Source organism: Pteropus medius, unplaced genomic scaffold, assembly GCF_902729225.1.
Source record: "Pteropus medius unplaced genomic scaffold, Ma_sr-lr_union100, whole genome shotgun sequence".
Classification (NCBI taxonomy): Eukaryota; Metazoa; Chordata; class Mammalia; order Chiroptera; family Pteropodidae; genus Pteropus; species Pteropus medius.
Genome location: NW_024346667.1, coordinates 10,497,208 through 10,509,556, shown reverse-complemented (window position 1 = coordinate 10,509,556; position 12,349 = coordinate 10,497,208). Strand labels below are relative to the sequence as shown.

Below are 12,349 nucleotides of genomic sequence, written 5' to 3'. Positions count from 1 at the left end.
AACCATCTGAGGGTGATATTAGTTGGTTTTCAGGTCTGTGAATCACTTACCCAGTGTGAGGGATTTGTGTGTAGAACAGAAAATGATAGCCACAGTGTCTGCTGGTGTGAAACCCGAACTACTCCTAGGGGCAAAAAAACATATTTTACAAATACTTTTATTAAAAGCTTATTTAATACATCCTAAATCAACTGTAGTACCTACCTTCATGTTAACATCCCTTTGATCAGTCCTGGTGACAGAAGTAATGCTAAGCCCAAATGTACAGAAGTGTCTGAATTCCTTTTTAAAGAATCATTTCTGAGTCACTGATCCATAAAAAAAAGAGACATTGAAAAACGTTTGGTGGAGGTCTCCTAAGATCGCATATGTAATCAACCTGTGGTGCAGGATGCTGTGTAAATCACGCGGCAAGGAATTCTGCTAGTGAAGTAGCTAGGCCATCATTGATATTAACCCGGTGGCTTGAAAGAGTTAATGTACTTCCAACGCTGCTCCCTCAAGGAGCAATGTGTCCTTTTGGCAGCAAACATACCCTTTTGAGAAATACATGGGATGAACAAAGATATTAAATCACCATTGTTTGAGCAGTCGCCTTGTACCTGGTACTATTCCAAGGTCTCTGCATATAAAGACAACAGCCCCATAAGGTAGGTGAGACAAGACCCCTATGTGCAGATGAGAAAACTGAGGCACACAGAAGTCGCCTGACTTACCCAGGGTCCCACAGCTAGTAAGCGACAGAGCCGGCATTTACATCAAGCCTGACTCCTGTGTCCATGCTCTTAACCGCTATGTTCTACTATCATTATAGAACATGTTAAGCATGAAAAAACATCTCAGGCAAAATCCATTAAATGTTATGGGGGTCAGCACTGCTGACTATCATATTCAGAGTTCCTATTTTAGATTATAAAGATTTAGAGAACCAGGAAAAGGTCAGAAATGTGATTATTATTATTGTGTCCTCGGTGTGTTAGAAATGATTGCTTCCTGCAGAATGAGGGTTTGAAGACATAGTGAGTCTGTTCATTCCCTGCTCTGAACCCAGGTGAGTCGGCAAATGGAAAAGTGCTCTAGAATCTGACGGCATGTATACAGCTGCAGATCTATCCGATTTTAAGGATCTCTAGAGAAAGAGACCCTACCACCTCCCTTAGTAACCTTGTTGGGGGAAAATCTTCCCTAAGTAGGTCCCCACATCCTGTTTTCTTTGTGACACACTCCCTGGAGAGGAGAAGGGCCCTCTCCTCCTCCTCGTTCTCTGTACATATGTTAGGAGAATGTTTCATTGCCCTTTGGTCCTCTCTCCTCTGAAAAGTCACATATGCTCATGCTTCCTAAACAGTCGTTCCTCCAGCTCTTCTTTTTGATAACAACTTTCCAAACGGCATTTTTGGCGCCTCACCTCAGTGGAGGGGTCTCTGTGGATAAATATCACTAGAGTATAAGAAGATTGCCTTACTGTTCCCACATTGCATCGCCATATTAATATTGCAATACCACTCTTATTTTTTAAACATTGCACTACACGGCTGACATGTTCCTGATCCCTTTATTCCTCGCGTAGGCCCAATGTGAAAGGAGCTATGTAAGGGTTAGTAAACGCATGGAGGAAGGGAATTTAAATATATATTCTATAAAAGAGAAAGAGATTGAGAATGAGGGCAAGGAAGAGCGAGAAAGAGCGTGTGTGTGTTTCGGCACCGAAAAGGATTGCCTTGAGCTTGACAGGGGAATGGGGTATGATGATGGAGCACGTAGAGAACATTCTTGAAGGAACTAAGAATTGAGCTGACCTTTAAGGACCAGGTCTGGACGTCGTGCAGATGTGTATTTTAGGTAAGGAACAGTGAAGCAAGCATGGCAGCACAGGGGCAGTCAGTCGGCAAAGAGCATTCTTCAGGCTGACCCGTGTGTGGGAACGCTGGCTGGTGGCAAGGAGTGTGGATTTGATAACTTCGTAAGATGGGATAAGGTGTTTGACGAGGAGTAATCACACAGCATAAGACTGAAGACGATGAGGTTAGGCAGGCAGCAGAGAGCTGTACGGGCCTGAAGAATCAGTGAAGGCAAGAGATGGTGGTAAGAGACATGAAGACAGAATTAAAAGAACTTGTCAACTGTTGACCTCTGTGAAATATTCCCTCCCCAGCTTAATGGCACAGGCGTTTGGGGCAAAAGTACCAGAATTTAAACACAGAACATTCTTTTGCTTATATATAAAATGAGGATGATATGCCTGTCCCTTAGGGTTTTTGTGAGGATAAATGCCAATGTTTGTTAAGAATTTGGCCCACTGGGAGTGTTGAATACATGCTGGTTGATATTTTTACCATTATTGTTGCTTTGTGAGAGGAAGAGGAATTAAAGAGAAATTAGAAGCTTTGAGCAAATAGGACTGAGAGGAACACTAAAGCATAAATGAAAACAAGGAATGAAGGGGCCCATGAAGTCCGGGCAGGAGGCCTAGGAGCGGATGTTTGAGTGTGAACTGGTAGTTGTGAGAGAGACAGTGTTTTCCAGAGATCTGGAGAAGAAAAGGATTATGGGAGATTTGAACGTGATTATATCGAGAGAGTAAAGACACAGCAGGTAGGAACAAGCGATGAAGCCAGGTCCTCAAAGAGGCCTGAGAGGACAAGACCGAGGGCGTCACAGGGAGGGAGGCGGGGGGTGTCCAGCCTGTGAATGGAAAACAAAGAAGATGAGGGGAGTAAAAACCACGGAAATTTTTCAGGTAGAGAATGGGAAAGTGGAGGCAATTTATATCAGAGATTTTCGTTTCTTCGTAAAGTGTGAGGTACTTCACTCATCTACAGAGACTTTGAAATAGTACTGAGGCTTGGGAACCAAAGAAATTAGAAAAGCTCGAAGCAGGCAGCCTGGGGAATATGACATATACAGTTGATTCGTAACTGATGCCCACTGTGGCGGCAGAACAGGCGGCACAACCAGCTGGGCTGCTGTGGACTGCTCCCCAGCGACACGGGCGGTGCTCGTCACCCCACGGAGGCCTCTCTTGTTGGTCTTTGCTGCCCTTGTTATAACTGATTGTTGCTGCATCCAGATTTATGCAGTTTGGTTTTCTTCCAGGAGAGTCTGGCAATACCCTTCTCCTTCCGTGAACTTTATTCTGCTTGATATTTGTTCTTTTCCAAGTTATAGCACATTTCTAATGTGTCAAAACCGGATGCTGGCTGCCATTGATTGGAGCAGCATCTGCAGTGTCGTTAGAAAGGATATTTGCAAGAGATGCTAAACTGTCCTCTATTTCAGGTAAGGAGACTGAAGCTAGGCCCACACTGGGCGCTTTCTGGTCTGATTTGAGTTGAATCGTTGCCCGATAGTTCTACTGGCACAAAGTCTGTCAGTCGGGAGGGAGGATCAGTAAATACAAATGCAATGTTTAAAGTTAACAACAATATTCTTCCTAAACAGGGCTGATTTGCACTCTGTAAAGTAACAGACTGCTTCCCATGATGGATCTTGGGGAAAAAGCAGAAGAGCAGACGCTCACTTAACTCTCCATTCACGGACGGAGGATGATGATGGTGATAAGTAACCACAGCGGTAAGCATCTGCTGAGCATTTTTCTAAGCCCTTTCTTCCAGTATTTCTTCCTTCTCAGAACAAAGCCTTAATAAGGCAGGTGGTATCACTGCCTTGTTTTTTACACAAAGAGAACATGAAGCACAAAGTTGTTAAACAACTTCCCTAAAGTCACATAGCTAATAAATAGGCTGCCCCAAATATTAGAGATAAATTTTCCTCCAAGAAGCAAATTATAAACAAACAAACAAACAAACACCAAAGACAAAAACCAACCAACCAAACAAACAAAAATCACAAAATTTAATGGATGAGAGCAGCTGTCTCGTTGAGAAACCCTCCCTCAGCCATGCTCTGTCAAGGCATGGCTTTCTGGTAGAAAGTCATGACAATATACAGAAAAATGAAGAGTGCTGTACACTGTGTTTAAATAGTAATGACTATAATTATTTTCAGTGATTAGCATCCGTATTGTGTCTGCTCACATTTTTGAAAGGAATCACATTACTATTTATTTTCTAATTCTACCTTATCTCTCTTTAATATTGATTTTCTTTTTATCCTGCTTTTATGATTCTTTTGATCATTTTGGCTTCCCTCGAGATGTTTATTTCCTTTTCTTCCCAACTGGTCTTTTTATTCTCTTACAAAGCTTTCAATCAGCGTTTTCCACATAATATTTATTTTGCCTTCCTTTGCAGTACCCACAAAGGAAAACATGTCAGAGGGTTTTACTAGCAGAATCACAGAATGTGGAGCAGAAAAGGTCCTCTGAGAGAGTTTGGTCTAAGCCCACTGTTTTTTAGAGGAAACTTCCGTGTGAAATGCTTTTCTTTGTTAACCTCTGTACCCATGTTTTGTCTTTACTCATTTTAGGTGACGACCTCGTCCGTCATTAGCCAAGTGGCACTAAACAAGTTGCCAGAGCTCTGTGGCTTAGATGCCTGAAACGGTGAGAGACTCGCCATTCAAGCATTCAAGACAAGGTCTCCTTCTCTCCTCCCTCCCCTCCCCTCCTTCCTTCCTCTACCTTCCTTTTCTTCCTCTCTCCCTCTCCCTCCCCACCTTCTCCTCCCAGGGCGCCTGTGAGAGGCCCATTGAAACATCCACTGAAAATGCATGGATAAGGACTAAAAGGCCTGCACAAATATCTGAACGTTTGTCTTCTTCCTTTTCCCTTGTTAACGGTTTTTTGGTCACTCTAACGACACTAGGTTTCTATTACTCTGTTACCAGCTTACCAAACTGTCTTTCATCTATTTTTAAAGGGCTCCCACTTACTGCTTTCTTTTTCTAAGCTTTATTCAACATTTTTAAAAAAACTTTGACAGCTTCCCAAAGTTAGCTTAGGTCACTGCGGATGGCTGACCCTTGATTTGATGAATCAACTTTCATTTCTTAGCAACTGCCACACAGAAGTGTCAAAAAGAATGTATTACGTAGCTAGAAATGCTAATTCCTGATCTTCCATAATTAGTTCTTAAAACAATATAAACTATTTTGATGTAATAAATACTCTACAATAGCTAACATTTATTGAGCACTTATACGCTAGGTGTTATGCTGAGGGCATTAGGTGCATATTATTTAATTCTCCAAATGACTAAGAGAGAGGTACTATTACTGTCTGCATTTTATAAATGAGAAAACTGACAAAAGTTACAAAGTTATTAAATAGGATTGACACTCAAGTCGATCTGATTCCAACACTATTCTATAGACAGAGAAATAAGAACACAGAATAATAACTCTCAAATTAATTTTAAATACTCAGAGTAGAAGAGGTTCACATGCCAGCCACTAGAATGGTGACAGGGCAGGCAATAAATCTAAGGCATACTAATCAGGTAAGCAAGGTATTGCAGGAAGGTTGAATTTTCTAGGCTGGGTCTCTCCTGGTTTATGCTAAACTTTCATCATCAGAAGTCAGTGGTGTGCTGTACAAAAAAGACTGATTTCCTTGCTGGATTTTTGCGTCTCAATATACAGATTGATTTTAGATTTATTGAATTGGTAAGAAAAAGATTTTTTACTAATTTCAAGCAGGAAGAAACAAAAAGGAAAATAAAACTCAACAGTGTATAAACCAGGGGTCCTAGTTCCAGCTCTTGGTATCTTTGATTGATCTGTTTGTGTTTCTGTGTGAACCTAAAGAATCCAGTTAAATATTCTCTACAAAATCCCTAACCAAAACAAGTGTTATGAATTTTAAAAGTAATTGAAGTCGTTTAGTGCAGAAGATCAATGCTTTAGGAAATGTCAAATGGAAATGGATTTCAATTCCAGGTGTACTATTTGCCATCTGATTTGGGGTAAGTTACTAAACTAAACTATTCTAAGTGTGGGTCCTCATCTGCAAAATAGAAACAAAGACTGTGGTATGAAAGTCTTTGCTATTGGACTTACATGAAATAACATATATCCAATTCTTAGCACAGTGCCTGGCCCAGAAGAGGGTTCAATAAATGTCGGCAATTTTCATTCCTCTGATAAAATCCTTAGGTGCTACAGGGTCTCCCAGCATGAAAAAAGAAATCTTGTAAATTCTGTCCAATTAAAAAAAACCCCAAATTTTAATGGGATATTTTGGGGCTACGTATCCATTACCCAGTAGCATGATTACAGACACTCCATATTCTGCTGTTTATCAAAGAACGTGCATGTCTGACATCAGGCCAAGCAAGTTTAAAACACAACAGAACTTCAGGGAAGGCAGAAAAAGGCAATGGAAGGATCTCAAAACCACAAGGCCTCATGAAAGCCCAGTCTACTCCAGGCTGAAAATTCTCAATTCTAATTCAACTAGTTGTGATACCACTACCCACTTCTCTTTTAGCAATCCCAGTATTGGCTATTCTGTGTTTTTCAAGAATTTTTTAGTCACCGACAGGATATCTGCATCCTCCTTTGATAGGACAGGATGAGTGAGTCTGCTTATCACCTCTGCCACAAGGACCAGCAAACAGCCAGTGAAAGGCAAACGTCTTTTCTAAGGTGACATAACAAGCTGTTTACAAAAAGAACTTGAAAATAGCTCCTACTCTCAGACTTACTCAAATAAGTCACATTTGCTCTATGACTTAATGGCTCCAGGCTTTACTCTTGCTCATAAATCACAATCACAGGCTTGGAAAAATGCTTTAAATTACATCAATCGATAAGTTTCTATTGATTGTTTACAGTCAGCCTCCTACTATACCAAGTGCTAGGAGAGCCAGCTGCCTACGTGAGGCCGGAACTATCTACTGCCCTGACACTGTCAGGCCTCACAGCAACTCAGGCCCTTTCCCTTGGGACAACTCATTGCCATCACCTGGCACTCAAGGGCCTGCCAATCTGGCCCAAGTTCCCCTTTCCAGGTACTATTATTACTTTTAATTTCCCTCTTCTCTTATTGTCCCATCGTGTCTTGTCTGTGTCTGTGTGTATATGTCCACATGTGCATTGTTGTTTCTTCCTCAACAAAGAACCCGCTCTTTGCACCTCTGTCAAACCCCATCTCTTTCATGAAGCCTTGCTCGATCGCTCTCTTTGGACATGCTTTCTTCGTTGAACTGACTACAGGTTGGCTTACTGTACCACTAGGTGGACACTTAGTTATCAGTGCATATATCTAGTTTATAAACTCATGCAAGATCGGAATCATCTCTCATTTGTGGCATTCGCTGTGGCAACTTTCTCATGCCAAAGGCTTAAGCGATATCTGCTGAGTGTGTCATACCAGTGGGAGAAGCTGCTTTCGAGGTGAGCCTTTGAGAACAGGAAAGATGAACTAGGATATGGAGACCAACTTTGACATGGGCCTTAGCAAAGGACAGAAATGAGAAAGCATGAGGTTCTTTTAGGGTCAACAAAGATTTTACCTCAACCTAAAGCTTAGATAGCATGACAGCCAGTAGTGGTTCATGTGATCGGCCTTGCCCTTAGCCCCGCAAAGTGAACTTCATTCTGCAGGCACCGAAGATCTCTGAACAAGAGCTCTATTATTAGAACTTTGAGTTATTGGAAGCGGTATGAAATGCATAAAAAAGTTAGGCCTCGAAATACAAATACCAGTATGATATCCATTGCAATTGTCTGAGAGAAGACGCAACGAAAACCTAATAGGAAAGTGGCTTTGGGAGCTTAATAGCCGCAGGCAGCATACACACCACACACACACACACACACACACACACACACACACACACACACTGTATATCAAGAGGTAAGAGAGTTTTTAAAAAAACGATGCGAAGGAGTCCAGTCTGAATAATTCTGTAGATGGTGGTCCCATTAGCAGTAAGTAAAGAAATGAGAGAGAGAGAGAGAAAGTGTTGGGGGAAAAGATTAATTCCATTTTGAATATCTTGAGTCTGAGGTCTTATTAAGACAGTCAGGTGAAGATATCTAAATAGTAAGTGGTAAGTCATGCTGGGACTCAGGAAAAAACAGGAATGGAAGGTCTAGGCTTAAAATCATCAGCTGACAGCCAGTGGAAGGGAGGAGATTGTCTAAGCACACGACGTGAAGCACACGACGTGAACAGATGAGACAGGGGCCCAGGACAGACGCTTTTACGGTGTCTCCAACGTGGGAATGGCGGGAGCAAGATGAACAGTCAGGAAGACGGGAGGAAACGAGAATAGCAGTGTTGGCATAGAAGTCAAGTAAAGAGCACGATTTCTCAGTTAGGAAAGTAGCAACAACGAGAAATACCAGATCACTTACCTTGTTGAAAAGATGAAGGTTAAAAGCATAAAACTCAGTTGAATAGAAAATACTGAAGAAAAAAAAAGGATTGAATTTAAATTAGCACTATAAAGCAGTATTCGTAGCATATTTATTGGTATGCTTAATTTGATCGGAAATTCAAGGGGACTCGAATGAAAAATAAATAAATAAACCAAACATATATGATGAAACTGATAAAATCATTTAAATTAGTGGGACTCAAATTGTTCTTAATGAAGATATCCCCAGATACAATCTATGATGTCTACTCAGGACTAATCTAAAACTTTCTTTAAGATTAGATTATTTAATTTGTCCAATTTAGAAAGAGCTGGTTTATACTATGTGGATTTATAGCAAATAGCATAAATGAGGTACCATATAATAAATATTTTGGAATAACTCATGTTGATTTTTATAACATGATTCTTTGATATTACAATTATCAAGTTATTTTTATTATTACAGGATAAATAAAACAAAAGATTCTTTTTTTGTTGTTGTTAACAACAAATGCTTTCATTACTTATACATTTTAAAATATTGTTCTGAGCTCTGCCTGTAGTTTGATGGAAGCTAAGTGTGAAATAGCCAGGATTAAATGACTTATAAATACAGATGGGCGTCTTCTGCGGTCTGTGCTGCCTAGTGGGGCACCCACTCTCTTCTTGCCATCTCTACTCAGGAGCAGAAGTCAGTAAAGTTTACTTAAAGGGCCACATAAAAGTATTTTAGGCTTGAGGGCCATATGGTGTCTATGGTAACTATTCAGCTCTGCTTTTTGAAAGCAGCCAGAGATGATACTTAAATTTTCGAGCCTAGCAGCTACTTGCATTTTATAGTCTGCGACTTCTAACAAAGAAACGATATTGCTTTGGGTATATTTGAATAGAAAGATGATGTAAATATTCACATTTTAACCAATGCAGCCAATTATTTTAAAATGATAGTATCACATATTTTAAATCCTACTTTTAATTCACGATAAAGAATGATCGGCTTAAAGTTACAATAAAATAAATATGGCAAAAGAGTGTTCCATCTAACATCTGAACTTGACAGATATTATGGCTTCTTTCATCTGGCATCAACTACGATAAATCCGACACAAAAACACAAAGGAGATTAAGTCATAAGTGCATAACTGATGTCTTTTTAAAGAACAGATACATGTGATAAAGTCACTGAGTACATAGAACGTGAAACTAAGCGTTCTCTTCTAATCAAATTAACATTCAAAACGAATTTGGGGAACACACATCACTCTGCTTTGCAAGTGAGGAGACTGAGGGGACAGCAAGAATATCGCTTCTCCCAACTTACTTATGAACAGAACGAGGATGAGGCTGAGTGTATCCAGATCAATGTTTGGGTTGGAGAACGTGTCGCAGAACGTCGTGTAGATGATCGCGAGGAGCACACTGCTGCTGACGGCACCGAAGGGGGGTTTCGTCCTTTCAAGCCAGTCCCTGATGTATCTTCGGACGCTCTGAAATAACAGAGATCAACAGGTGGCCTCTTTTCAGAGATGTAGGGAGTTGAATTGGGCATCGCAAAGTAATTCTGACAGCAGAAAGACATGAAGGAAAGAGAATAATTTGGAGGATGGCCACGGTGGATTTCGAAGCTTCCCTGCCACACCACTCTTCTTCTGGGGAATTCGACATTTGTAGTGCAACTTCCACCGGTGTCCATAATGAGAGTATATTTTCAACCGCATTCAAATCCATCCTTTTAATCATGCCAGATGCTCTTTGCTAGCTGTCACCGAGACATGCCCATTAAGCCTCCCCAAAGTTTATCTCCTCTGCTCATCCTAATGGATGTGTGTAATTATCGCCGTCCCCTTTGCCTCAACAGACAGTTCCAAGTGCAACTTTGGGAATCTTAAAAATCTGACATCTTCAAGAATTTCAAGTCGGTAGATAATCGAAAGTGATCCATGGAACATATTAATATTTAAAATGCTAGCGATGCACCAGAAGTTTTTAATTAAATTATAACTCATGCTTGAAAAGCAAAAGTGCATGTGTTGTGGGAGCTTAAATAATTCAAACTGAATATCTAGAGTTTTTGTGAATCCAAAGACAAATGCCATTTGCATGCTTTTAGAATTCCAGAAGTAACACTTAAAAATGAATAAACCTGTCCTAACTTTCTACAAAAGGACCAGTAAAATATAAAGTTATATATATAGCAGTCCTCTCCTATTTTAAAACCAAACCAGATATTTAAAATCAGGGACAGTCTGAATATGGGTGATAACTTTCATCTGAATACAAACGTGAACCACTCGATTTAAAACCTTTCACTTTTGAAAGAAGCCGAACAAGCCCTATAACAAGGACTATAGTTGAGACATATTAAGTTTTGAGTCACTCATTATCCTGCATAATTGAACATGAGATTTCACAACAGGCTGAATTACCATGATCCATTAGCAATAATGAGGTCAGGGAACTTCTCCTGACAAGGCTGATGGGGTTCTGTCATCTTCTACTCTGTCACTAAAAAGGCTTAATTCGCAATGGAGCATACCTTCACAGACGCTGCGAACTAAATAAACCACTCTCAAGAGAACCTTTGAACAAATGGCTGTTGAATCAACTTCGTCTGTTCTGAAGGGCTCAGTAGGTGGAATAACAGTGTTGATAAAGGCATTTCCGTCAGAAAGCTGACCAGTCAGTACCAAAAAGACACATGTACAACACCTTGAAGGTTGGGGAGGGTGGAATGAAGGGGAAAGAGTTTTACATATATATAATGGTTAAATTTTTTTAAAGTAGATCTCGTAATTAAAGTTACAGTTGTATTTATAAAAAATTATTTTGTAGAAGTGATCCCAAACCATAGTAATAGATCTAGTGTTCATTTCTTTCTTTAAAGTTAAAGTGTAGTGAAGTATAGAGAATTAAGAGCAGTCTGTCACACAGTGCTATGCACTGATGTTTTAGAACATAAATTTTGGATAATTGCGTTCAAGGTACCCAGATGGCCCCATGTTCAGATATGGCACTGTGGGGGTAGCTGCTTGTTAGAAGTCTACGGAGGGACTCTGTTTCAAAGGTCATCTCATAATCTATTGTGTTTGGTAGCATAAACCTGGTAGTGGCCCACATTTAATCCAGCTTCACTCCTATAGGAAGTAAAATAAATGGAAATTGCATGGAGTTACAGAAATTGATGCTGTCTTCCTACCTTGTTTTAATATAAAGTGGTTAAAAATCACAAAAGTCCTCTCTCTGTAATAGGTTTAGAATGTAGGATCCTAATTCCAATCCTATCCCACCGTCATCACCCCCTCTGACTAAATAAATATGTAAAGTGTAACTTGAAAGTCAAAGCCATTTTAAAAACCAAGACAAATCTCTAATCATCAACTTTATAAATAGCAATGAACTTAGCCTAATAATCTCTTCATTACAAAGTACTCAGTCTCAACAGTGTAGTAGGACTCTTTCAATATGCCAAGTAACAGTCCTGCAAACTCCTAGCTAAAACGCTTTTCTTCTAAACATATCAATGCTTTAATGCTGGATACTTAATCTTGATAAAGTAAACAACCAGAAAGTTGGGAATTGAACAGACCAATAAGTGAAGCAATAACCCTAGAGGAAAACAGATTGACTTTCACTGTTTTTAGTCTTACAGTGTTATTTATCTGTGTTTTCGAAGTAAACCATTTTATACCTTGCCAGGCTCCGTAAAACTTTTCCATCTTCCTTTAAAATTAAATTCACAAAGCAGCTGCTTTTGTACTGTGTAGCCAGAAAAGTGTTAAAATGTTTCAAAACTACTGGGTGAAGTGGTGTTGATATGCCTCAAAGATGTGTTTCAGATATAAACTGCAGGAAATCTCATCTTCTCTTAATTCAGCCACTTACACTTTTCACATAGTCATTTTCTATTTGTCAAGAAACTATGTCATTTTTTAATTCTCCAAACTTCTTTGTCTTATAGAAATGTTTAAAACCTTATAGGAGACAGGACTTTGCTAGAGATAGATCTACACAACCTGAAGTAGATGCCTCAGAGTTCTCTCTTAGGGAAAAAAATAAAAGTCAAGATGAGTGGGGAAAGGCAT

General features: G+C 39.8%; 1 protein-coding gene across 3 annotated transcripts in view; it reads right to left on the bottom strand.

Annotated features, from left to right (window-relative positions):
• The window catches only part of SLC10A7 (solute carrier family 10 member 7), a 198,981-nt gene that overhangs the window by 23,534 nt on the left and 163,098 nt on the right, over nucleotides 1-12,349 (bottom strand). For 2 of the 3 annotated variants that reach the window (XM_039876009.1, XM_039876010.1), the window contains 3 exons: nucleotides 9,589-9,754; nucleotides 8,263-8,314; nucleotides 51-124 (listed from right to left, as the gene is read on the bottom strand). In XM_039876009.1, the coding sequence (XP_039731943.1) occupies nucleotides 51-124; nucleotides 8,263-8,314; nucleotides 9,589-9,754 (292 nt within the window). Of the gene's footprint in view, nucleotides 1-50; nucleotides 125-8,262; nucleotides 8,315-9,588; nucleotides 9,829-12,349 lie in introns of all 3 variants that reach the window. The other variant, XR_005655669.1, reaches the window with a different exon arrangement.